General features: G+C 45.9%; 1 protein-coding gene across 5 annotated transcripts in view; it reads right to left on the bottom strand.

Annotated features, from left to right (window-relative positions):
- Window positions 1–26,935, bottom strand: part of ANKRD11 (ankyrin repeat domain 11) — a 456,185-nt gene that overhangs the window by 165,469 nt on the left and 263,781 nt on the right. For 4 of the 5 annotated variants that reach the window (XM_033940962.1, XM_033940964.1, XM_033940960.1 and 1 more), the window contains one exon: window positions 15,712–15,854. The exons of the other annotated variant lie outside the window; for it this stretch is intronic. In XM_033940962.1, coding sequence (XP_033796853.1) covers window positions 15,712–15,854 — 143 coding nt within the window. The remainder of the gene's footprint in view (window positions 1–15,711; window positions 15,855–26,935) is intronic. 5 annotated transcript variants of the gene reach the window in all.

Genomic DNA, 26,935 nt, shown 5'->3' with positions numbered 1-26,935 from the left:
GAGCGGAGAAGGACGGGGAGGCTTCCCTCGAGTATCGAGGTTCATGCTCCGACCCGCGCTCCAAGACCGGGGAAACACTGTGGCAGTGTTCCGGAGTCGAGGACCTACGTCGTCTCAAGGAGCCCCTCGGAGACGATGCCGGGGTACCGATCGATGTCGAATCGGTGACCTCGACCCGGACTCCCTCGGCGAAAGCCTGGGACCTCGGCTCGGAGCCCCGGTCCGAGGGGGAGTTAGGAGGATATGAGGGTTGGAGAGTGATAACTCAGTCACCTTCAGCGGTCCTGTACGGGGCGTTGGTGAACGGCCTCATAGTGTGGGCAAACTCCGGGCCTTCTTAGAGGTACGGCAGTTTGAGGTTTCGGTCGTTTTAGCGTGACGCTTTGCCCCGCGGCGGTCCGTGGAGGGAGAGCGTCTCGGGTGCCTCGGCGAGGAATCCAAGGAGGATGGAATGCGGCGAAGCTGGCGCACTTTGCCCCGAGGGGGCTCGACGCGAGGCTCAGGCTGGTCCGGCGCACTTGAGGTCGAGGTCGGGGCCGGTTGTAGATGGGCCAGCACAGCGGACAGCTCCGACGAGATCATCGCCCGGAGCAGGTCCTGGAAAACGGGCACGGACAGCATCGAGGGCATGTCCGATGCCTCGGTGCACTCCACCGGGGGCGACCTCGTATCAGAGTATTCCCGTGTGGTGGAGGCACGGCCTGAAGGCTTGGAAGGCTTCGCCGGGGCTGAAAGCATGGGGCTTCCACCATGCGTCACCGGTGTCCCCGAGGCTGGCTTCTTCGCTGGTGCGGAACCTGAAGAAGGAAGAGGAGACTTACCCGGGGCCGAGGCTTTTTGCTGTCCCGAGGTCTTCGGGGTCGAGTCTCGAGGTGGTGCCAAGGTATTCGGGGCCGAGGTCAAGGCCGGGGCCGACTTCGAGGCCAAGGTAGTGGGTTGGTCGGCGGTGAAAAGGTCCGCCATGCGGGCTTTTCTTCGACGGAGGGCCTGGTTCTGAAAAGTAGTGCACTGGGGGCAGGAGTCGGTTGGATGGGCGGCCCCCAGGCAGAGGATGCACCGGCAATGCGGGTCTGTGATGGAAAGAAGCCGCTCGCACCGGGTACACTTTTTAAAGCCGGTCAAAGGCCGGGACATAGAAAACAAAACTGGCCGCGACCCAAGTAGCCACGCGGCCGCGGTGACCCGGAAGCCTTCGGGTCGGTCAAAATGAAGAAGGAACAGATGAATAAAAATCAGAAAAAACGAGCACAGCGACTAAATCAATAAAACAAGAAAAAATCGCGGTGCTAGAAGGCAGTTGGGGCAGAGCCTAAAAATACACGACTTCTAGGCTCAGCGGAAAAATTTGAACTGGAGACTATGAGGAGGAGATGCGCCCTCTAGTGGAGCAGGAAGGCACACATGCGTGGAGCAGCAGAGCAAACTTAAAATCTTCAATCAAGTTTGCTTGAAAAAGCTGTCCGCATCGGGGCTCCGTAGATGACGTCACCCACATGTGAGAATATCATGCCTGCTTGTCCTGGGATAACAAAATCTTTTCCAGAGAAAGGAAAATTGTAAAATCAGAGGACATAATTTGAGTTCTAGGAGTGGTAGACTCAAGAGCAATGTAAGGAAATTCTTCTTTATGGAGAGGGTGGTGAATGCCTGGAATGCGCTCCCGAGAGAGGTCATGGAGAAGAAAACGGTGACGGACTTCAAAAAAGTATGGGATGAACAGAGGATCTAGAATCAGAAAATAATAGTAAATAGTGAAGAACTAAGGCCAGTACTAGGCAGACTTGCATGGTCTGTGGTTGTATATGGCCGATTGGTTGAGGATGGGCTGGGGAGGGCGTCAACTGGTTGGGATGGTGTAGATCAGTGGTCTCAAACTCAAACCCTTTGCAGGGACACATTTTGGATTTGTAGGTACTTGGAGGCCCTCAGAAAAAAATAGTTAATGTCTTATTAAAGAAATAACAATTTTACATGAGGTAAAACTCTTTATAAATCTTTCCTTTTGGCTAAGTCTTAATAATAATATTGTCATTTATAGCTAAAGAGACATATGATAAAACTGTTTTATTTTACTTTTGTGATTATGATAAACATACTGAGGGCCTCAAAATAGTACCTGGCGGGCCGCATATGGCCCCCGGGCCGCAGAAATAGCTAAGAGAAAAGAAAAAAAAACACCCCAACTTTTTTTTTAGTTTGAATCAGGTTGGGCAGTCTGGATGGACCATTCGGGTCTTTATCTTCCGTCATCTACTATGTTAATTAAATTTTCTCTGCATACAGTGTGTGCTCTGTGTTTTTTTTAATTTTGTCATTACCATTATGTATTAATAAGATTATATTGTGTGTATATGAAAAATGTAAAGAAGAAATTGCATTACAATTAGTGTTATTATTATGGGGGTGGAGTCAGGGGCGGAGTTTGGGTGGATCTAGGGTAGAGCTTGGGCGGGGCTGGGGTGGAGCTTGGGTGGGGGTACTCAGTATTTGGTATTTGTTAGGCTTAGGGGGTACTTGGCTTAAAAAGGTTGAGAAACACTGCTTTTGCACACCACCACCCCTTCACTGGGGAGAGAGGTACGCTTAGTTACATGCGCCACAAACGAATTCATCCCGGGCTGACCCTCCTGTGTCAAAGGATATAAGTGTGACATAGCTCTAGCAATTTTCAGAGCACTCTCTGGAGAGTCGAACTGCTCCGAGAACAGAACGCTCATATCAGGGTGCAAGGAAAAAGTAACAGAGTGCGAGTACATACCACAAAGCCAGGAGGAAGAAATGGACGGAGCAGGCTGAGTGACTAAGTTCAATTCCTGCAAAGACTCAGAAATAAGATCAGGCAGAGCCGGAAGCTTAAATAAGTGCAGGACAGTAGGATCATCCCCAGGATCTAAGACCCCAGAGAGATTCGTAGATCCAACACAAAGCCCCTGATTATGGCGGTATAGAAAAATAAAGTTATGTTATGTTATCTTCCACTCTGGGAAGCACTGCATCTTCAAACAAGGGATCAGAAAGGGTAACATCTGCATCAGGGTCCCCCAGATTAGGATCAGGCAGCGTAAAAGCAGCAGCATGCTAGGCGAAGAAGTGCCCAAAGGAACAACGCCATTAAGAGATGCTGCAGAGGAGGACATTTGTTCTGAAACTCAAGACCACAAAAATTTCATAAATTTAGAAAAATTGTCCAGCTCCTGGGGCAGAGAGTCACCCTTAGATGACATAAATTTAAGCCTCTTACACTGTGAAGAGTCCACAGCCCGACTAACGGAATTACCAGCTGTGCTGAGCCCTAATAGCCTCTCTGCCGGGCAAGCTGAGCATTTGATCACCTGCTTCAGCAAGGGAGAGGCTAAGCTGGACGTTGTTACCCCACCCTCAGCTGTACCACATGGCAAGGGCACTCTAAAAGCACTTAATTTGTACAATCCTGGCAAGAATCCACATGAGAAGAGCTCATGGACTCCATCCCAACAGGTTTCTAAGCAAAATTTGCAGTTTGGAAGCAGGGAGCTTTAGAAAAAGGGATTGCTAAAAATCCAAGATGGCTGCTATCAAAAATTCACACCAAAATCGCAATATTTTTCATTTTCCAAACTCCAAAAATGGTGATTTAAGGATTTTTCAGGAGGTGGAACACAGGGGAAAATTAAGAAAAACTCAAAATCCCACTTTTCCAACCTCCCCCGATTCCTCTCACAGGCTGTCAGCCTGTGTACTCACTGTGTTCTGACAGAAGATCTGTGCTGCAGCCTGCATCAGCTCTCTTACAGTAGCAGGATGAGAAATTTCACTGCCACAATGCTGGGAATGCTTCTGCAAAGCTGATCTTCTGGCTGCCAGTCAGACTCCTATGCCTGACTATACCTCCACCCCAGGGGACTAACGGATGTGCACCGGGACAGACAGAGGCACAAATACACAAACGGTACCCTCCAAGACAACGCAGAATCTCCTAAGAGTGTCTAACAGCCTGCACTCAACTCTTGCTTAATAGCAGGTAAGACCATGTCAGGAACGGCCCTGAGCTCCAGAGAAAACTATGCAGACTGGCTAACAGGTAGGATCATATCACTGCTTTACTCAAAGCTGAACATATGCTTCCGATAGCATACAGGATACCATTCAAATATAATGTTCTTAACTTTCAGATTCAGCATTCCTGGCTCCCTTTATTCTTGTCTAATTACCTGATTCCCTACTTACTAAAAAGAGATCTTCATTCTTCATTTCAACATCTACTGTCTGTGCCATCCTTTACACAGATGTTTCTGGACATTAACCAGTACTCCAGCTTTTCAGTTAAGGCTCTGAGTCTTTGGAACTCTTTACCGCTTTATTTAAGGTTGGAACAATGTTTTAAGATCTTCAAGTCACAATTAAAAGCATACTACTTTAAAAAGGCATATGATGTAGGTTTGATATAAATCCACTGATCCTTGGTAACACAAGTGCTTTTAAAGTTCTCTTTTTTAATCCTACCACCTCTTATTTTCTTTCCCTATAAATATTGTAAAACCCCTGTAAATCCCATTTGTGCTCAGTTTATTTATTTGCCTTGGTGCTCCTGTCCTGTTCATCTTTTATTTTAATAGGTTTTATTTTTAACCCAATGTTTTTACTTTTGTAAACCTCTTTGACTTACTGTATTTTTCGCTCCATAAGACACACCTGACCGTAAGACGCATCCTAGATTTAGAGGAGGAAAACAAGAAAAAAACCATTCTGAACCAAATTCTGTACTATTATATACCAGACTCTGCACCTAGCCTCCCTCACTCCCTGCCAGGCTCTGTACCCTGTCCTCCTTCCCCTCCCTAACACCAGCTCTGGCAGGAATTAAATCTGAAATATTGTAATTACAAAACAAAAAATAAAATCATTTTTGCTACCTTTTCTTGTCTGGTCATTATTCAAATTATGTTGTGGTCCCAGGCTCTGGTTGTTGTCTGATAAGTCACTTGCTAGGGTCTCCTTCATTCTTCTTCCCTTCCCTCCCTCCATCCCGGCAGCTGAAGACAGGCACCTCCCCCAGTGGTCTGAGACAGAAGGGCAGGAGACGGCCAGAGGGGACCAACAACCGAAAACAACCATCCAGGAAGGAAGGCCACAAAAAAAGGCAAGCCCTGATGTCAGCATCAATCCAATCATGACACTCAGGCAGGCCCTGCTGACATCAATCAACCACACAACCATCTCCAGGTGCAGCGCAGTTCTACCAATGTAAAAAGGAGCTGCGTCGAAATCGGATCCCCATATGGCTGTGTCGCAACCACCAATGTTAATTCATATTCCCTCCCCAAAGGGCCTGAAGAAATCAGCGGAGACTGGAGGGAAACCACTGAAGTTGGCAGATGTGAACAGGATCGCTACACCTTCTCCTCCCACCTCAACTACGCCACAGAACGCATCTGACTTGAGGTCCGTTCAAAGAAACAGCCTCAACAATCAAAGAAGGTTGTCGCGGACCAAGCTTCAGCCTTGCGATCCTCCCCCACCAGACTCTCAGAAGACTTAAGTCTGCCTAAACAGCCTTCTCTGCTGCCTCTAAACAGCCCTGCTGCCACTGTAACACGTTCCCTCTGTCACGGTCCTGCACCTCCTCTAATGTACGGGACAGTGGCAGAGGGAACGTACTATGATGGCGGCAGGGCTCCAATTTCAATGCAGTTCCTTTAACATTGGCGGAGCTGCGGTTCACCTGATGGAGGGAGAAAAGGAACGGCGGGCCTGTGGGGGGGAGGGGGTTGCTTATATGCGTTCCATAAGACACACTCTTATTTCCACCCACTTTTGAGCAAAAAATGCGATAACTTTATGTTAGAAATTGAGTTATATAAAATAAAATAAGAGACTATGAGGAAAAAATAGCCAAGGAGGCGAAGAACTTCAAGCCTTTCTTTCGATATATTAAGGGGAAACGACCCATAGAAGTAAGCGGTGGATTGTTGGATGACCATGGAATAAAGGGAGCGCTAAAGGAGGACAAAGCAATCGCCCACAAACTGAACACATTTTTTGCATCTGTATTTATCGAAGAAGATTTACACAGCATACCGGAACCCATCAGGCTATATACAGGAAAGGAAGACGGAAAACTGACAGGATTGACGGTCAGTACAGAGGAGGTGTGTAGGCAGATTGATAGGCTTAAAAGCGATAAATCCCCTGGACCAGATGGCATCCATCCGAGGGTTATCAAGAAACTGAAAGGGACCATAGCTGTACTGCTTCAACTAATAGCCAATCTGTCGATCAAATCGGGAAAGATTCCGGAAGACTGGAAGGTGGCGAATGTTATGTCGATCTTCAAGAAAGGTTCGAGGGGAGATCCAGGAAACTACAGACTGGTGAGTCTGACCTCGGTACGGAAAAAATGTTAGAGTCGCTGATAAAGGACCGCATCATTGATCACCTTGACGGACACAGGCCGATAAGAACCAGTCAGCACGGTTTTAGCAAAGGCAGATCGTGTTTGACGAACTTGCTGCACTTCTTTGAGGGAGTAAACAGACAGATAGACAATGGCGGCCCGGTCGACATTGTATATCTGGATTTTCAGAAGGTGTTTGACAAGGTTTCACATGAACGACTACTTCGGAAAATTTCGAGCCACGTAATCGAGGGTGAAATACTCACGTGGATTAAAAACTGGCTGGAGCATAGGAAACAGAGAGTGGGGGTAAAAGGACAATACTCGGACTGGAAGAGCGTCACCAGTGGGGTGCCGCAGGGCTCGGTGCTTGCACCCGTGCTCTTCAACATCTTAATAAACGATCTGGACATTGGTACGACGAGTGAGGTGATAAAATTTGTGGACGATACAAAATTATTCAGAGTAGTGAAGACACAGGGGGATTGTGAAGATCTGCAACGTGACATAATCAGGCTCGAGGAATGGGCATTGACATGGCGGATGAGGTTCAACGTGGATAAGTGTAAAGTGATGCATGTAGGTAACAAAAATCTCATGCACGAATACAGGATGTCCAGGGCGGTACTTGGAGAGACCTCCCAGGAAAGGGACTTGGGAGTTATGATCGACAAGTCAATGAAGCCACCCATGCAATGTGCAGTGGCGGCGAAAAGGGCGAACAGAAAGCTAGGAATGATAAAGAAGGGGATCACGAACAGATCGGAGACGGTTATCATGCCGCTGTACTGGGCCATGGTGCGCCCTCACCTGGAGTACTGCGTCCAGCACTGGTTGCCGTACATGAAGGACACGGTACTACTCGAAAGGGTCCAGAGAAGACCGCCTAAGATGGTTAAGGGGCTGGAGGAGTTGCTGTACTGTGAAAGATTAGAGAAACTAAGCCTTTTCTCCCTCGAACAGAGGAGATTGAGAGGGGACATGATCGAAATAGACTTAGTAGATAAGGACAGGTTGTTCACCCTCTCCAAGGTAGGGAGAATGAGAGGGCACTCTCTTAAATTGAAAGGGGATAGATTCCGTACGAACGTAAGGAAGTTCTTTTTCACCCAGAGAGTGGTAGAAAACTGGAACGCTCTTCTGGAGTCTGTCATAGGGGAAAACACCCTCCAGGGATTCAAGACAAAGTTAGACAAGTTCATAATGAACAAGGACGTACGCTGGTAGGACTAGTCTCAGTTAGGGTGCTGGTCTTTGACCAGAGGGCTCCTGCGTGAGCAGACTGCTGGGCATGATGGACCACTGGTCTGACCCAGCAGCGGCAATTCTTATGTTCTTATAACTAACTGTAATAGGTAACCAGAGGGATCGGCCTATCAGCTACAGACAGAAGTCTGTATTTTCAAGCAGGCAGAGCACTGAAATCGCTCCAACACCATTATTCCCCAAAAAAGGGACAAAATTAACATTGAATAAAATAATAAAATGGGGAGAGCAGAACAAATACTCCTGCAGGAACATGTGCAGAAGGAAAGAAATGTAAGTGGAGCTAGAAAACCCATTTAAGTACAGCAGAGGCAGAGTGAAAAATCCAGAGTGGATTCCTTCTGCAGCTACATGCGACTATGGGGAAATAACTCATCTGTCTAGAACAGTGTATCTCCAACAGTGTATCTCAAACTAATGTGCCTCCTGAGATTCCAGTGTGCTGTGGCACACTGAGGAGGAAGAGAGGCGCCTGCCAGCTGACTTCCCTATGTGGTACAGTGCCATCGCTACCTGATTCGAAAGCCTGCATGTTTCCCCCTTCTCTCTAGTGTTTTCCGGCTTCCCACCTGGCCTCACGGGCTCACCTTTAAAGCCAATTTCAGTAGTCTCCAGAGGATCGCCGATGGGCAAAATGATCTTATTTTCAATATAGTGATTGAAATGTGCCAGTTTTGAGAATTTATATCCATTGTGTATATATGAAGAATGAATGGAAAAAATTGCATTACAATTAGTAAAGAGGATGGGATCTGGGGCAGAGCTTGGGTGGGCCTAGGGAGGTCTGTGGTTGGGGTACTCAGTTGATATTTGTTAGACTTAGGGGGTACTTAGCTTGAAGTAGTTGAGAAACATTGCTGTAGGCAATCAGCTGGCGCCAGTGCCTGTCCTTTTCTACGTCCTTCTTCCCTGCTGCACCTCCTACTGGTGTCTCAGGGCCCATCTGGAGGGCCGCTGCACATGCATGGACGTCGACATGATGATGTCACACACATGCGTGATGTCATCACGGCGACATCTGCGCGCCTCAAGCCATGACCACTTCCTTTAGTGTGCCCCGGCTTGGGAAAGTTTGAGGCACACTGGTCTAGAATGTCTGTATGTATATATGTGTATATGGTAGAATATGGTAACCCTACCTCCATCCTAACAGGAAGAAGGTGCGGCTCACTGGTAGAGCTGCAGTTGTGAGATCAAATCCCAGTGCTGCTCTTTGTTGACCGTAGGCAAATCACTTAATCCTAAAGTGCTCATCACTTTGAATGTCAGCTTTGAAATGCCAAAGACAAAAAGGCAGTATACAAGTCCCCTTTTCCTTTGTAATTTTTTTATGCAGTCCTCTAAAGTTTGCAGTGTATACTTTATACTTGGTGAAGGACAATGTATACATATCTACATACATACAGTACTCCCCTGATATTCACGGGGGTTCCGTTCCAAGAACCCCCGCAAATGTCAAAAAACCATGAATATGGCTTTTAGGCAGGAGAGGGCAGCCGGAGTGCCGGCGAGTGAAGGAAATCACTCACTGTATGCTCTGACCGCCTCTTCCTGTACTAAAGTCGGGCCTCACCAATCAGGAGCTGCTTTGACATGCAGCTCCTGGTTGGTGAGGCCCGATTTTAGTACAGGAAGAGGCAGTCGGGAGCATACCATGAGTGATTTCCTTCACTCGCCAGTGCTCCAGCTGCCCTCTCCTGCCTCCCCTTCGGGTTCAGAAAATACCACAAATGACCGGGACCGCAAATTTGCGGGAGAGCACTGTATATACCCCCCCCAAAAAAAATATGTAACAACAAATTCCTTGTTCGCTAAGAGAGCGAATAGAACGCTAGGTATAATCAAGAAGGGTATTACAACCAGAACAAAAGAAGTTATCCTGCCGTTGTATCGGGCGATGGTGCGTCCGCATCTGGAGTATTGCATCCAATATTGGTCGCTGTACCTAAAGAAGGATATGGCGATACTCGAGAGGGTTCAGAAGAGAGCGACACGTTTGATAAAAGGTATGGAAAACCTTTCATATGCTGAAAGACAGGAGAAACTGGGGCTATTTTCCCTGGGGAAGCGGAGACTTAGAGGGGATATGATAGTGACTTACAAGATCATGAAGGGCATAGAGAAAGTGGAGAGGGACAGATTCTTCAAACTTTCGTAAACTACAAGAACGAGAGGGCATTTGGAAAAATTAAAAGGGGACAGATTCAGAACCAATGCTAGGAAGTTCTTCTTCACCCAACGGGTGGTGGAAACCTGGAATGCGCTTCCAGAGGGTGTGATAGGATAGGGTACGGTATTGGAGTTCAAGAAGGGTTTGGACAATTTTCTGAAGGAAAAGGGGATAGAAGGGTATAGATAGAGGGTTAAATACAGGTTTCTGGACCTGATGGGTGGCTGCATGAGCGGACTGCTGGGCATAATGGACCTCTGGTCTGACCCAGCAAAGGCACTGCTTATGTTCTTATGTTAACTGTTTCTCATGTTAACTGGTATTGTTGTTTTACATATAGGGGAGCTATGTATTTTGGTCATATAAAATTCTATAGCAAACATCAAAGCTTTATTTTGAAAATTAGCTGGAACTTCACAGCTTTGGGAAAGAAAACAGCTCATCTCCTCCAGAGGAATGAAGAAAAATATCACTTTTTAGTCTGCTGCAGCTAAGACCCAGATTCCAAAAATCTTTCAATTTTCCATTTTAAACTTTCACCAGAGTCACTCCAACTGGGGAACAGATCTCTTATATTTAATTGCCATGGTTAGAGCAGCAGCTTAGCCAGAACCGGGGGGAAGGAGTTGGGGAAGGTGGTGGGCACTAGGCATACCACCTAATCTTCCCTTCCTGCACCCCTTCACCCCTAGAAAAAATTTAAATTACCTGAGCTGGCAGGGAACCCAAAGCCTCGCCACCTAAAGAAATAAAGAGCCACCATGAGTCTTCTAAGTGTGGCAGTCAGCGGCATCATATGCATGCTCAGTTTTTGCACATGAATTGAGCATGTGCAATAACTGAGCATGCTTGTGGTGCCAGCATCAGCAGCTCAACCTGCTTTCGCCGACTGCTGTAATTTAGTTATTTGCATCTAATTCACTCCATACAAGAGAAACAGCTTGATTCTTCATCTATAAGCATTCAAATTAGATCAACTTCTTTGACTGGACACAGGTGGGCTCTATATTACTTATTATGGGTCTTGGTGAGGCAATATTGGACATAGAACTTATTTGGATTTGCTATGACAAGTATGAAAAACTTACACAATTAAACAAGAAATTTTAGATTTTTATTCTTTATTACTTTATGAATATTTCTATCATTGTTCCTTCACATAGAAAGAGTATAGGTTGTATAGATCTGTGAACAAATTCTTACTTTATGGCATTTTGAATTCAAGCTTGTGCGATGCTACAATTTCATCCCTCATACTTCTAGCCTGCCAGCTCAAATAATGAAAGCAACTATGACAGCCATGACTGAAAACCTTGAAGAATCAGGTGCTAGGACTTCCTAAAAATGTTCCACTTTATTGTCCAAACACAAAGAAACTGTGGAAACTACAATGTTCTTGACTTTACTCTTTATTTCTTGCAAAAATCTTCGAGTGTTGTTGACAATTTATCCACATTGATAATATTGAAATTCAATGGACCTGTTGAATTTCAATATTATCAATGTGGATAACATGTCAACACTTGAAGATATTTACAAGAAATAAAGAGTAAAGTCAAGAACATTGTAGTTACAACAGGCTCTTTGTGTTTGGATTGCTCCTTCTTTTTGGGTCTTCTTTTTTCTGTTTTCCCACTTTATTGTCCAACATCCCACAGATATAGACTCCTAAAAGAAAGCCATCTGATTTTTCATTTTCTTGTACAAGTCCATGTCTAAACTAAATGCTGACAATTCCACAGTGAGCAAATGAAGATGTGTTGCATATCTTCTGTATTATTCAATGAAAATTTTGTAATTGTAATGGTACTTGTATGTAATACTGTGATGGGAGGGGAAGATTTTCTATTTTAATAAGAATAGTTTAAATATTAGGTGTATTATATAATATTCAAAATATTATAGAATATGAATTTGTACTGAAATGTTGTACTTAAAGTGTTATATGAGCGTTAATCAAGTGTGTATTTATAAGTTCATATGATTTTATCTATTACACTTGTTGTAATATGCAAAAATGAATAAAGAATTCAAAAACAAAAACAAAAATTTTATCAAAAAAAAGGAAAAGAAAGAAATCCCCCCCCCCCCAAAAAAAAAAACAAACGAACAACCAAAACAGATTTCTCCATTTTCAATTATTTTTGTTTCAGTATCACCAGTTTCCTGGATAGCTGAACTAGAGAGTTGTGCATAGATAAAAAGCAAACCCATTACCACCTGAATTGAATCCATCCCTGCCCATACCCATAAACTTTATAAGTAGTTATTTCACTTAATTATGCTATTGAATTAAAGGCTCTGATAGAGACCCATTTACAAATAAGCAAAGATACTTTAATTTGGAAATATTAATTCGGAAGAATATATACTTCATAAATGGGTCTCTGCCAGAGCCTCTAATGCAAATATAAAATATAAATACTCCAGCTGATGAGGACCCTCAAGCTATGTCAGCTGAAGACTTCCTCTGAAGGTAGCCAAAAATCCCTTTTACCAAGCTTGGCAGGAGAAGAAGCTGGCACCTCAGTGGCTCAAGGATGCTGCCAGTGGCTGCTACATTTGGTAGAAAGGAGGTGTGGTCACCTTTGGAGGAGGTCCTTACTTGGCGGTGGCTACAGCAAAAGCTACAGCAAGGGTCAGAAGTACTGGAGAAATAAAACAGAAATGCATTTCCTTTTCTATTGAACACAGACATATGCTATATATTCCCAAAGCTAACGTATTTCAGTCAAAATTTATTTATTTTTTTACCTTTGTTGTTTGGAGATTTATTTTCCTATCAAGTTGGTTTCAGTTTCTCTTTTTTCTGCTCTCCTGTCTTCTGCAAATTCTTCATGTGGTTGCTTCCATGGATTCCTCCTACCACGGCCCAGCATTTCTCTTTCCTCCCTCCCATTGTACAGCATCCTCACTGAACCCCTAGTGTACTGGATCAATCTCCCTCATTTCCCCCTCCCCATACCTGCCTGCACATAATTTTTTCCTCACTCACTGCCCACCCCTATGTGCAACATGCCCCCTTTCTTTCACTGCCCACCATCTCTCTTTCACTCATTCCCTCCCTTGCTGCAAAGGGAATGGGGAAAGAGAGAGGTATCCAGGGTGCATCTCTTCCACCCCACTACTGCCACATCCAACATTTCTCCCTCACTCATCCACCAGACCATATGCTGCATCTTTTGCCCTAGCCCACCAGTCCCAGGCTCAACATTTCTCCTTCTATCACCCCTTTCCAGAACTATGACATCTCTCTCTCCATCACCATGTCCAACATTCCTCCCTCTTGCATTTTTCCATCTGTCCCACTGTTCCATCTCCACCACCACATCCAACATTTTTCCTTCTCATCTCTCTTCCCCATGCATCTTTACCTCAACTCCTCTCCCACTATGTCCAACAATTCTCTCCCTCCCTACGCCAAACAATTCTCCTCTTTCTTTCTTTCCTCATGTGCACCATCTCTATCCCTCTCGCACACACCCATGGCCCAACAATTTTCCATTTCTATTCCCTCCTCCACCTTAGCATGTCTTTCCCTCCCTCCATCCTATATCCCAAGTTTATGCCCCCTCCTTCCCTTCCTTCTTTCCAGCCTTTGTCCCAAGTTTGTGCCCCCTTTCTCCATTTTCCAGGTTTGTGCCCTCTCCCTCCTTCCAGCCTTTGTCCCAAGTTCATACTCCTTCCCTCCCTCCCTGCCCCCCTCCCGCGGGTATGTACCAGAGCCATCCTTCTTCCTGCTTTCCAGCTACACTTGCTTATTCACAAAGCCAAGGGCAGCAGTTCCTACATGTGAAGAAGTGCAGCTGCAAGGCAGGAAGGAGGCAGCCCTACTTAAGACGTCTTAGAGTGAGGTAACACCTGCAGGAGCCCTGAAAGAGGTGCCTCCAACCCCACAACCTTGGGGTGGGAGGGGGGGGGGGGAGGGAATCCTCATGGGATCTCCAAGACTCTAGGGGGAACCCCACGGATTCCCATGCAGCTCTTTAACTTGAACCTCTAATGGGCCCTGAAATTTAGTTTTTATAACTCAAATATTTCATTTATTGAAGATGTGTGATCAAGAAAGAAGAGCCGAAGAGTCCAAAAGATGTATAAAGGTCACATCTATTTATTTATAAAGTACGATGAAGACAGAATCCATCTGCCAAATCAAAGCTCACAACTGGAGAAACCAGACTTGATATAGCTGTGTTTTGTCGTCAATGTCTGCGTCAGGAGTCCAATGTTGTTTATATATGAATAGTAATTCATATATGAATTAATAATATGAATTAATATATGAATATATGAATTAATATGAAATATGAATATATGAATTAATATATGAATTATGAATATATGAATAGTAATTCATGGATAAAAAAAGCTAATGTCTTCACTGATGCCAAAGAAAGTTAACATAAGAACATAAGAATTGCCGCTGCTGGGTCAGACCAGTGGTCCATCATGCCCAACAGTCCGCACACTTGGTGGCTCTCTGGTATAAGACCAGCACCCTAACCGAGATTAGCCCTATCAGTGTATGTCCTTGTTCATAAGGAACTTGTCTAACTTTGTCTTGAATCCCTGGAGGGTGTTTTCCCCTATGACAGACTCCGGAAGATTGTTCCAGTTTTCTACCACTCTCTGGGTGAAGAAGAACTTCCTTACGTTTGTACGGAATCTATTCCCTTTCAACTTTAGAGAGTATCCTCTCGTTCTCCCTACCTACAGGGTGAACAACCTGTCCTTATTTACCAAGTCTATTCCCTTCAGTACCTTGAATGTTTCGATCATGTCCCCTCTCAAACTCCTCTGTTCGAGGGAGAAGAGGCCCATTTTCTCTAATCTTTCGCTGTATGGCAGTTCCTCCAACCCCTTAACCATCTTAGTTGCTCTTCTCTGGACCCTTTCGAGTAATACCATGTCCTTCTTCATGTACGGCGACCAGTGCTGGACACAGTACTCCAAGTGAGGGCACATCATGGCCCGGTACAGCGGCATGATAACCTTCTCCGAACTATTTGTGATCCCCTTCTTTATAATTCCTAGCATTCTGTTTGCCGTTTTTGCTGCCACCGCACATTGCATGGACGGCTTCATCGATCTGTTGATCAGAACTCCCAAGTCCCTTTCCTGGGAGGTCTCTCCAAGTACCGCCCCGGACATCCTGTATTCGTGCATGAGATTTTTGTTACCGACATGCATCACCTTAAACTTATCCACGTTAAACCTCATTTGCCATGTCGATGCCCATTCCTCGAGTCTGATTATGTCGCGTTGCAGATCTTCGCAGTCCCCCTGCATCTTCACTACTCTGAATAACTTCGTATCGTCCGCAAATTTAATTTAATCACCTCGCTCATCGTGCCTATGTTGTGCTACTAAGGGAAACTCAGCAATCATGAAAACTGCAGGAATCTCTTAGTGGCACAACTTTCTTTTTTGGCATCAGTGAAGGCATTAGCTTTTCTTATCCATGAACTATTTCTGTTGATACAATATATTAGAATACTGGACTCCTGAAGTAGGTACCAACATCAAAACATAGCAGTGTCAAGTCTGGTTTCTCTAGTTGTGAGTTTTCATTTGGCAGAAGTGACCTTTATACATCTTTTGGGTTCTTCGGCTCTAATTTATTGACCTTCCTTCATTTCCACTTGCAGCTACCTATGAGCATGTTTTTCCCTTAGTTTTGTCCTCGTTTCTTGAAGATATCAGAATATTTTCAAATTCAAAACTATCATTTTTCCCCCATCCAATTCAAATCCTAAAATTTGGAACATCAAAAGTAGGAATTAAAAACAAGGGGTATTTTTTTGTTTTTTTAATTTGGCAGAATGACCAGTAAATTGGCATTCTAGCTCACCACAGAAGAGGGATCACATTTATATCTCTTGTAGGGATCAGAAGTGCAAACCTTGTAGTGGCCATTGTTGGATGCATCGTGTAGAGGAGTATCATCATCCAGTCCCTTGGTGTTCACTTCAGCACCTGCAGCCAATAACTGCTTTGCAACATCATAGTAACCCCGGTTACATGCCTCATGTAATGCGGTCCAGCCTGTAAAAGCACATCAAACGTCACCCACAGACTTAAGTGTGCATTATTACAGATAATTATTTAGGAAAAGAATTATCTTTATTTTACTAACTTATGGACTAAGAGAAGAGGGAAACAGACTTAATAAGCTAATGCAATGGACAATTTACCTTTTTAAGACTGGAGGAATCCGAAATGCGTATTTTTTAGGTTTCAGAGGAATGTGAAATTACGGTTTTATGAGCTGAGAAAGCAAGCTGCTGTGGGTCTTTAATATGAAGAGGTAAGAAAGCTATTGGTAAGATATTTGTTAGGACTGCTTGGGAGGAAAGGTCTGAGGGTAAGGTTTGTTGGGGGAGGGGGTTAAACCAATTTTTCAAACCCAACAGAAGTTGGAAATAATTATATAAAAGAGGCAAAGAATGTCTGTCTAGGGGCAAAATAACTTTGAAATTGTACGGAATGGGATAATATTAGCATGTAGGAAAAACTGAGCAAAAGGCATAAGTTTGAAAATGAGAAAAATTAAGAGCACATGATCCAGAGAAAAAAGTTTTTCCTAAATATAGTCTAATAAACTTTTATGGGAAGAAGAGTTCTAGCTTCTGATGTCCAAACCTCCAAACTGCTTGACTCTCAAAAATTATCTCCTCGCAACAGCCTCACCAACTTGCAGAATGCTCCATACCTAAATCTACTCCATGTAACTGACCCACACCACCCATAAACTATCCCATCCCCCAAATCTACTTCCTATTACTGCCCTAACCATCTTGCAAACTGATCATCTCAAAACACTACTCAAACTTCCTCACCACTCTGAAAACTGAGCACCCCCCAAAATACCTCGTCAATTGCCTCACCTGCAAACCCCAACCTGCTCCACTCCCAAAATGACCTCTAATTGCCCCACCCTCTGAAAACTCCACACCTCCAAATGTTACTTCCTGTACCTGTCCAACCCCCTAAAATGAAGCCCTAAATGTCCCACCACCCCACTAAATGTCCTCATTCCCCAAAACTATCAATGAAACTTCCCCCTTCACTCCCTATAATGCCCCATTCCCAATAATTACCAATCATAACTGGAGAAACTAAACCACAAATGAACTATCATCCTAAAAACTCTACTAGTGCATACAGCAAAACATAGCATGCATTAAAAAAAATACACTGTAAAACAACTCAATGAATCCAAGCTATTTGTTATCTGCCTGATTAATGAACATTATTCTGCACTGTTTTAGTGTATCATTTGCTTTAAATAATTAGAAAACATCATCTGCATCTAAGTTATTACTTAAACAACACTTGAAATACTGATATTTGGAATTATACTTACTGAGAAACACTTGGCTTGTAACACACAAATTTGAATTTGATTATAAAGAGTTGCCCGTAAATGGCCCCACCCTCTTAAATACTACCCCCTGTCTAATTCACTTCATAAAATACACACATCATAAGCTTTACCCTACGATTTGCCCACCACCCACACAGGTCCAACCCTAAAAACTACCCATACAACTTATCCCCAAAATTACCCACTTACAAACTACCAGCCTATAAAATTACTCCACCACTAAAATCACACCCACCAAAATCTTACTTCATCACAACTGCTCCACAAGCCTGAAAATACCTCTTATCTCCAAAAAAACCCACGACTGATCCAATACCCTACAATTTGCAAATACTCAAAAAACTATCCATATGCAATTGTTAAATCACACCACACTGCCCCACTCCCAAAAATTGACCCATCCAAAATCTACTCACAATTGATCCACCTCAACCACTTCCATGGCCAAAAACTACCCCAACGACCCACTCTATCTGCCCCCACAACTGACCCAACACTGAAAACTTATTCTATCCCAAATTCACCCCTTAATGCCTCACCCCTTAAAACTATCTTTCACACCCAATAATAATAGTGTGTCTGCTTATTGCAAAGAGACTAGATGACAGAGGAAGGCACATAACCAGTCAAGAAAACATAGTTACTTACCATAACAGTTGTTATCCAGGGACAGCAGGCAGCTATTCTCACATATGGGTGACATCATCCACAGAGCCCGGATGCGGACAGCCTCGCAAGCAGATTTGCTTTTAGAAACTAGAAGTTTCGAGTCAGCCGCACTGCGCATGCGCGAGTGCTTTCCTGCCCAGCGTAGGGCGCGTCTCCTCAGTTCAGATAGCTAGCAGAGAAGCCAACCAGGGGAGGTGGGTGGGTTCTGAGAATAGCTGCCTGCTCTCCCTGGATAACAACTGCTACGATAAGTAACTGTGCTTTATCCCAGGGCAAGCATGTAGCCTATTCTCACATATGGGTGACCTCCAAGCTAACCAGAATGGGATGGTGGGAGAGTTGGCAACTTAGGAGAATAAATTTTGTAATACTCTCTGGCCAAAATGGCCATCCCGTCTAGGGAAAACATCCAGACAATAATGAGAGGTGAACTTATGAACCAAGGACCAGGTGGCAGCTTTGCAAATATCCTCAATAGGAGTGGATCTGAGGAAAGCTACTGAAGCTGCCATGGCTCTGAATTTGTGGGCTGTGACTCGACTCTGTAGATGCAGTCCAGCCTGAGCATAGCAGAGAGATACAAGCAGCCATCCAGTTGGAGATGGTACGCTTAGAAATTGGATATCCCAACTTGTTTAGATCGAAGGAGACAAAAAGTTGAGGTGCAGATCTGTGTGGTTTGGTGCGTTCCAGGTAGAAGGCCAAAGCACGTTTACAGTCCAGAGTATGAAGAGCTGATTCTCCAGAGTGAGAATGAGGCCTTGGAAAAAAACACTGGAAATACAATAGATTGGTTGAGATAAAATTTTGAAACCACTTTAGGTAAGAATTTAGGATGAGTATGGAGGACCACTTGTCATGATGGAAAACTATGAAAGGTGGATCAGCAACTAAAGCTTGCAGCTCACTGACTCTTCGAGCAGATGTGAGGGCAATGAGAAACAGCACTTTCCAAGTGAGATATTTCAGATGAGCCATAGACATTGGTTCAAATGGAGACTTCATTAGCTGAGCAAGAACAACATTGAGATCCCAAACCACTGGAGGAGGTTTTGAAAGGAGGTTTGACATTGAAAAGTTTTTTCATAAATTTGGAAACCACCGGATGAGAAGAGAGGGGTTTCCCATCAATAGGCTGATAGAAAGGAGCAATTGCACTGAGATGGACTCGGATAGATGTAAACTTGAGGCCAGAGGTAGATAAGTGCAAAAGATAATCCAGAACAGAAGATAAGGAGGAATCTTGAGGCTCCTTGTCATGAGAGATACACCAAGTAGAAATGGTGGTAGCATTGTCTAGTGGCAGGCTTTCTAGAAGCCTCTAAAATGTCTTGTACAGGTTGAGAAAACTGAAGAGGAGTTATGTTGAAAGGTACCAAGCTGTCAGATGTAGAGACTGCAGGTTGGGATGAAGTAGAGTTCCTTAACTCTGTGTAAGCAGAGACAGAAAAACTGGTAGAAGGTATGGCTCCTTGCTGCTGAGTTGAAGTAGAAGGGAGTACCAAGGTTGTCTCGGCCACCAAGGAACTATCAGACTCATGGTGGCATGATTGTTTTTGAGCTTGACAAGACTCTTGAGAATGAGAGGAAATGGAGGGAATGCATACAGGAAGAGATTCGTCCATTCCAGTAGAAAAGCATCTGCCTAGAGGCAATGAGGAGAATATATCCTGGAGCAGAACTGATGCAGTTTGTGGTTGTGGGGACACGCAAAGAAAAAATGTGATGAACAGGCGAAGAATTGAGTTTCCATTCATGAGGTTGCAGAAGACGACTCAAGTTGACCGCCCGACAGATTACTTCTCCTTGAAAGTAAACTGCTTTCAGGAAGGTGTTGTGTTGGATCACCAGTCCCACACCCTTTGAGCTTCCAGACAAAGAGAGAGAGAGATCCTGTTCCTCCCTGCTTGTTGACATAGTACATGGTTACTTGATTTTCTGTCCGAATAAGGACTACCTGGTCGTGAAGAAGATGCTGAAAAGCTTTGAGAGCACTGAAGATCGCTCTGAGTTCCAACAGATTGATGTGATGTGCCACTGGTCCGTGCTGGACCAGTGGCCTTGAGTACGGACACTGTCGAGATGAGTCCCCAAGCGTAGGTTGAGGAATCTGTCATGAGAACCTTCAGATGAGGGGGCGTTTGAAACAGTAAACCTCTGCAGAGATTGGAAGAGAGCATCCACCAGTGAGAGACTGTCTCAATGAAGGATTAACTGTAATGTGTTGAGAGAGTGGGTCACAAGCCTGCGCCCACTGAGATGCCAGGGTCCACTGAAGAATTCTGAGGTGAAATCTGGCAAAAGGAGTCACATGAATGGTCGAGGCCATGTGACCAAGTAGTACCATCATGTGTCTCGCTGAGAGTGAAGAAAGGGAAGACAATTTACGGCAAAGCTGAAGAAGAGCATCCAGACATTACTGAGGAAGGAATGCTCTGAGTTGGACAGTGTCCAGAACAGATCCAATGAACTGCAGGTTCTGAAAGGGCTGAAGGTGGGATTATAAAAGTTGATTTCAAATCCCAAGCTTTGTAGAAACCACGTAGTCCGTTGGGTCGCTACAATAACCCCCTGAGATGTTGAATCTTTGATGAGCCAGTCGTCCAGGTAGGGAAACATCTGAAGACCATGATTCCGCAGAGCTGCTACCACCACCACTAGGCATTGGTGAACACTCTTGGAGATGTTCCCAGGCCGAAAGGTACTGAAAATGTTGATTCCCCACCCAAAATCTAAGGTACTGACTCCAGGAAGTACTTCTTCACCGAAAGAATAGTGGATCATTGGAACAGACTCCCACTCCAGGTGATAAAGGCCAGCAGCGTGACGGATTTTAAGAGAAAATGGGATACTCATGTGGGATCTTTAAGGGAGTAAATTCAGGGGAGGGGATACTTGGAATGGGCAGACTTGGTGGGCTATAGCCCTTTTCTGCTGCTTTTTTCTATGTTTCTATGAGGCCGGATGAATGGGGATGTGAGCGTAAGCCTCCTTGAGATCTAGAGAACATAACCAAATGCTCTGATCTAGAAGGGGATAAAGGGATGCCAGAGATAGCATGAGAAATTTTTCTTTGACCAAAAATTTGTTCAGAGCCCTGAGATCCAGTATGGGCCGCAGATCGCCCGTCTTCTTCGGAACTAGGAAGTAACGGAGTAAAACCCCCTGCTCTCCTGTTCCAAGGGAACTTCCTCGATGGCACGGAGATGAAGCAGAGCTTGAGCTTCCTGAAGAAGGGTGGTCTGTAATGGATTGGAAGGATACTCTCTAAGAGGAAGCTCTGGTGGAATCTGAGTGAAATGAAGAGAGTATCCTTCCCTGATTATTGACAGCGCCCAGAGGATGGATGTAATGGTCTCCCATCGATGGTAAAAATGATGGAGACGACCTCCGATGGGAAGAGGGGAGGACTGAGGCAGAATTATGGAGGTTATGCTCTGTTTGAAACAGTCAAAAAGACTAAGATGCCTTTGGTGTAGTAGAAGGCTGAGGTTTCTGTTGCTTCTGCTGTTGTTGTGGTTTCTTGGGAGGTGCTCGAGTGTAAAGAGCTGCCCTCGGAGGATAACGCCTCTGATAGGATGGAAGAGGTCGAGAAGGCTTGGAAGGAGCTGGCTTAGGCTTTGGGCTGACGATGGAAGCAAAAGATTTCTCATTCTCAGACAACTTCTTGGTGGCAGCCTCTATCGATTCATCAAAGAGGTCATTGCCTTCACAAGGAATATTGGCCAGACGATCCTGAATGTTGGGATCCATATCAATGGTGCAAAGCCAGACAAGGCGGCACATCGCTACTGAGAAAGCAGTGACCCTTGAGGAAAGTTCAAAGGCATAAGATGACTGAAGAAGATGTAACCTGAGTTGTGCTGAAGTAGCAATGACTTGCTGGAACTCTAAAAGCCTGTGTTGACCAAGGTCTTTAGAAAAACCAGGGAGTATATGAATAAAATACTTGAAATAAGTAGTAAAGATTAAATTATAATTTAAAAACCTGGAGGCCATCATCGAATTTTGATAAAGACGACGGTCAAACTTGTCCATGGTCCTGCCCTCTCTTCCAGGAGGTATAGTAGCATAGACCCTGGAAGGATGACTCCTCTTTAAGGAAGATTCCACAAGAAGGGACTGATGAGATAGTTGTGAGTTCTCAAAGCCCTTGCAATGTACAGTTCTATACCTTGATTCCAACTTGCCTGGAACAGCAAGAATGGCATAAGGAGTCTCCAGGTTTCGTTTGAAAGTTTGAGAAAGAAGTCTGTTAAGAGGGAGTTTGAGAGACTCCGCAGGAGACCGAGGCAAACTCATTTTCACTAAATACTCCTTAGAGTACTTAGAACCAGAGTCCAATTTAAGATCCAGGTCCTCAGCCATTTGACGGAGGAAGGAGGAAATGGACAATTGATCCACAAGAGGATGGCCTCGAGAGGGACTTGATGACCTTGAGGCGCCTCGAGTGGAAAACGAAGGCGAAGCCTTCCTGGAGTATTGATAGCCCAGCGAATAAGCAGACTGAGAGGAGGCACTGGGAGAAGTCGAGCCCTCAGGTTCTGCTATTGGTGTTCTGGATTGAGGAGTTGGAGGCCTCGAAGAGCTAGAAGGCCTGGACAAGTAAGGCTTCTCTCTAGAGGAGGACCTGCACCTCGACGAGGGCCTCGACCGGCGATGAAAGTGCTGCCTGGAAGCATGTCGAGGAGACTACGCCCTATGCCTTGAAACGGGCAATGCCTTATGTGAGGATACAGGGCTGGAAGATATAGATCAAAGTCCCATAGACTCTGTGGTCATAGAAACATAAAGTGACGGCAGAAAAGGGCCAAGGCCCATCGAGTCTGCCCACTCCATTGACCCACCCCCCTAGTTAATTGCTCTCTGATGACCTTTTCCCTCGAAGAGCATCCCAACTGATCTTAAAAACTGGCACGCTGCTGGCCTCAACCACCTGTACTGGGAGCCTATTCCAGCTGTCCACCACTCTTTCAGTGGTCTGGATCAAGGTATCTCGAAGCACTCCCAAAGACTTGGCTCCTTGTATGGAGTTTGAGGATTTCAGACGAGACACTCGCAAAGACTCGACTCCTTGCATAGAGTGTGTAGATTCAGCTCGAAAGACAGGCAAGGACTCGACCTCTTGTGAAACTGCTGAGTGCCCAAGCTAGACTGCAAGAAGCAGAGTCAAGGCAAGACTATATTTGGTCAGTAACTGAACAAATTCCCGCTCTAAAATAGTCTGGATGTTAGCCTGCAATTATGGATCCAAGTCTGAAACTGGACCACTTGCTGAGGCTAAAGGATCCGAGGACGAAAAGGAAGAATGCTTCGCCTTGGAGGAATGATGTTTAGGTAGCTTGAGGACCACTGCTAGAACTGTCTGCTGAGGTATCTGACCTGAGGGAAGCTCAGGAGAAGATTTGGCAGATTTACTCGAGGTCGAGGACATTCCAAACGAGGAAGGTCTGATGAGAGTCGAGGTCGAAGTCGTGGAAACAGGAGGAGGACACGCCTGACCGAATCGGAGGTCACGGGTATAGCAGGGGTTTTCATACCGAAAATCTTCTCCACTTGAACTTTGAGGGCTCACGGTTGAAGGGTAGCACAGCGAACGCACGACTCCGGGCAATGGTCAGGCCCCAGACACTGAAGGCACCAGCAGTGTGGATCAGTGAGGGAGATCGCATGCTGGCATTGGCTACACTTCTTGAAGCCTGTGACCGGCTGGGAAATAGAAGGAAAGATAGCCACCGCAAAATCGAAGCCCGCAAGCTGAGGGCGTGCGACAGGCCCCACCAGTCACTCGATGAAAAAATTTAACTTTTTTTTTTTTTTAACAATCACCGAAAGAAAAGCACAGCAAAACAGTAATAAGTAAAACACAAGCCGCGGTGAGAGAAAGCACGAAGTGAACTAAGTTCAGCGCAGAGCGTCAAAGACGGACTTCTCGGCTCTGCGGAAAACTGAGGAGACGCGTCCTGTGCTGGGCGGGAAGGCGCTCGTGCATGTGCGGTGCGGCAGTCTTGAAACTTCTGAGTTTCTTCAAGCAAGTCTGCTTGCGAGGCTGTCTGCATCCGGGCTCCATGGATGACGTCACCCACATGTGAGAATAGGCTGCCTGCTTGTCCTGGGATAAAAGGTAAAATATAATAAAATAATACTACCTAAAATATAGTGAAGGAAAAGACCTCAGTACTGGGGAACTACATTCAATGGATAACAACTCATATATTAATAACGATGGCGCTTCAAAGAGTTTGCCCCGTACATCACTATGTCTCTTCAGTGTGAAAAAATAGTGCTCATAAAAGTGAAAATAACATAAAATTGCATATTAATTTCTTTCAGTTTTTCAAATTTTCTCCCCTCTTTTTTCTTCCCATGCTAGTGCAAAATATTTTTCATTGCCCTATGAGAGAAAGTCCAAATTCACTTATCTTTGTCTGAAGGACATGTTCGCTGCCCAACAGAGCTCAGTTTCATGACTACTTCAGGAGCAGGGAATAAATGTCCTTTCACATCCCAGGCAGGAGAGTCTCCAAATCTGTATTATTTTATTACATATTACCTTTTCTACCCCTTATTTTATATTGAGTGTTCAAGTTTATTGGATTTTTCACCTCCCATCTATGTCTGTCTTATTTACCAATTAGTTAGATATTATATGAAACGAGTTTGGTAAATCCTGAGTTAGGTTCAGGCAAAGTGCATAGGAACCACTGGAAACACTGATGAAAAATGTCAGAAGCAAAAGAACTATTACAGTCGAGGCAGTCAGGACAGGCCATTTTATAAACTGAATACTCAATAAATCCTCTCTAAAGTTAAGATGAACAACTGTCTTTTTTTAGTAATATCAGAAAAATCAGAAAAATTATCTTATCTGACATTAGTCTTTTCTATATACAGCCACAGGGCTTAATTGATGATTAAAAAAAAAATTGCCAAAACAAGCCAACAGAGCTGCACATTTAACATATTAAAATTTAATGCACATTAATGCAAGTATGTGTCCCTCCTTCCACGGTCTGGACATTTCCTTCCTCTTCCATCTCCCTGTGATCCGGTATTTACCTCCTCCTACCTTACCATTCATTGCTAGCACAGTGCTGCCAGCTGGATAGCCAGCTCCAGAGTCTCTTTCTCTCTATAGCAGTCTCAGTTACAAAGTTCTAATCCTAGTAGAGAGCTATTCCAATTGGTGAGCTCCTTTACACAGTCTCCAACACAAAACTGTCCTATATCAATTACTGCTCAGAATAGTGCTAATTTTTCCAGTCTAAAATAAATAAGACTGTAAAATCCCCACCACAGGTAGATATAGAGTTAGTTATTATTCATGTAGAAACAGATTAAATTTTAGAGGTTATTCCGGTAGATTGTATGTGGACTTCATTTAAGTTGGATGACATACATGATAAGACAATGCTTCTAAGAATTTCCAAAGGGGGTTGTAGATTAGATTTTACCGTGTTTCCCCCATTATAGGACCTCCTCCTTTAGTAAGACACCCCCCTTTTTTTCCCCACCTGGGAAATATAAGGCCCCCCCCCGAAAATAAGGCACTATTTGGCAAGCACCCCCACAGCCTCCCGACCACCCCCATCATGTAGAAGCTCCTACCGGTGTCCTGCTGCTTCCTCTTGGCGGTCCTGACATGATCGGGGCAAGAGGGAGCTCAAGCCCTCTTGCCCCAGCCAACCGCGGCACCCCCGACACGATCGGGGCAAGAGGGAGCCCAAGCCCTCTTGCCCCCCCCGACTCCCCGACACTATCGGGGCAAAAGGGAGCCCAAGCCCTCTTGCCCCGCCGACTCCCCAACTCCCCGACAATATTGGGCCAGGAGGGAGCCCAAGTCCTCCTGGCCCTGGCGACCCCTCCCCCCGCTAGTTGTTCGGGCCAGGAGGGAGCCCAAACCCTCCTGGCCACGGCGACCCCTTACCCCCATCCCGCACTACATTACGGGCAGGAGGGATCCCAGGCCCTCCTGCTCTCGACGCAAACCCCCCTCCCTCCAACGACCGCCCCTCCCAAGAACCTCTGACCGCCCCCCCAGCCGACCCGCGACCACCCCTGGCCGACCCCCACGACACCCCCACCCCCCTTCCCCGTACCTTTCTGTAGTTGGCCAGACAGACGGGAACCAAACCCGCCTGTCCGGCAGGCAGCCAACGACGGAATGAGGCCGGATTGGTCCATCCGTCCCAAAGCTCCACCTATTGGTGGGGCCTAAGGCGCCTGGGCCAATCAGAATAGGCCCGGGAGCCTTAGGTCCCACCTGGGGGCGGGGCCTGAGGCACATGGGCCCAACCCAACCATGTGCCCAAGGCACCGCCCCCAGGAGGGACCTAAGGCTCCCGGGCCTATTCTGATTGGCCCAGGCGCCTTAGGCCCCACCAGTAGGCGAGCTTTGGGACGGATGGGCCAATCCGGCCTCATTCCGTCGTTGGCTGCCTGCCGGACAGGCGGGTTTGGCTCCCGTCTGTCCGGCCAACTACAGAAAGGTACGGGGAAGGGGGGTGGGGGTGTCGTGGGGGGTCGCCAGGGGGGTCGCGGGTCGGCTGGGGGGGCGGTCGGAGGTTCTTGGGGGGCATGGTCGTTGGGGGGAGGGGGGTTTGCGTCGAGGGCAGGAGGGCCTGGGATCCCTCCTGCCCGTAATGTAGTGCGGGGTGGGGGTAGGGGGTCGCCGTGGCCAGGAGGGTTTGGGCTCCCTCCTGGCCCGAACAACTAGCGGGGGGGGGGCGCCAGGGCCAGAAGGACTTGGGCTCCCTCCTGGCCCGAACAACTAGCGGGGGGAGGGGGGGATCGCCAGGGCCAGGAGGACTTGGGCTCCCTCCTGGCCCGATATTGTTGGGGAGTTGGGGAGTCGGCGGGGCAAGAAGGCTTGAGCTCCCTCTTGCCCCGATCGTGTCGGGGAGTCGGGACCGCCAAGAGGTAGCAGCAGGACACCGGTATAAGCTTGTACATGATTGGGGGGGGGTCGGGAATCTGTGGGGGTGCGAGCGGTCCTTCAGGGTGGGGGTGTGGGTGCGTGCGAGCGGTCCTGCAGGGGGGAGGTGAGTCGGGGGGGGGCATCAGGCTTTCA

Source organism: Geotrypetes seraphini, chromosome 4 (assembly GCF_902459505.1).
Source record: "Geotrypetes seraphini chromosome 4, aGeoSer1.1, whole genome shotgun sequence".
Taxonomy (NCBI): Eukaryota; Metazoa; Chordata; class Amphibia; order Gymnophiona; family Dermophiidae; genus Geotrypetes; species Geotrypetes seraphini.
The sequence above is the reverse complement of the archived record's forward strand: the minus strand, read 5'-3'. Positions and strand labels throughout refer to the sequence as shown.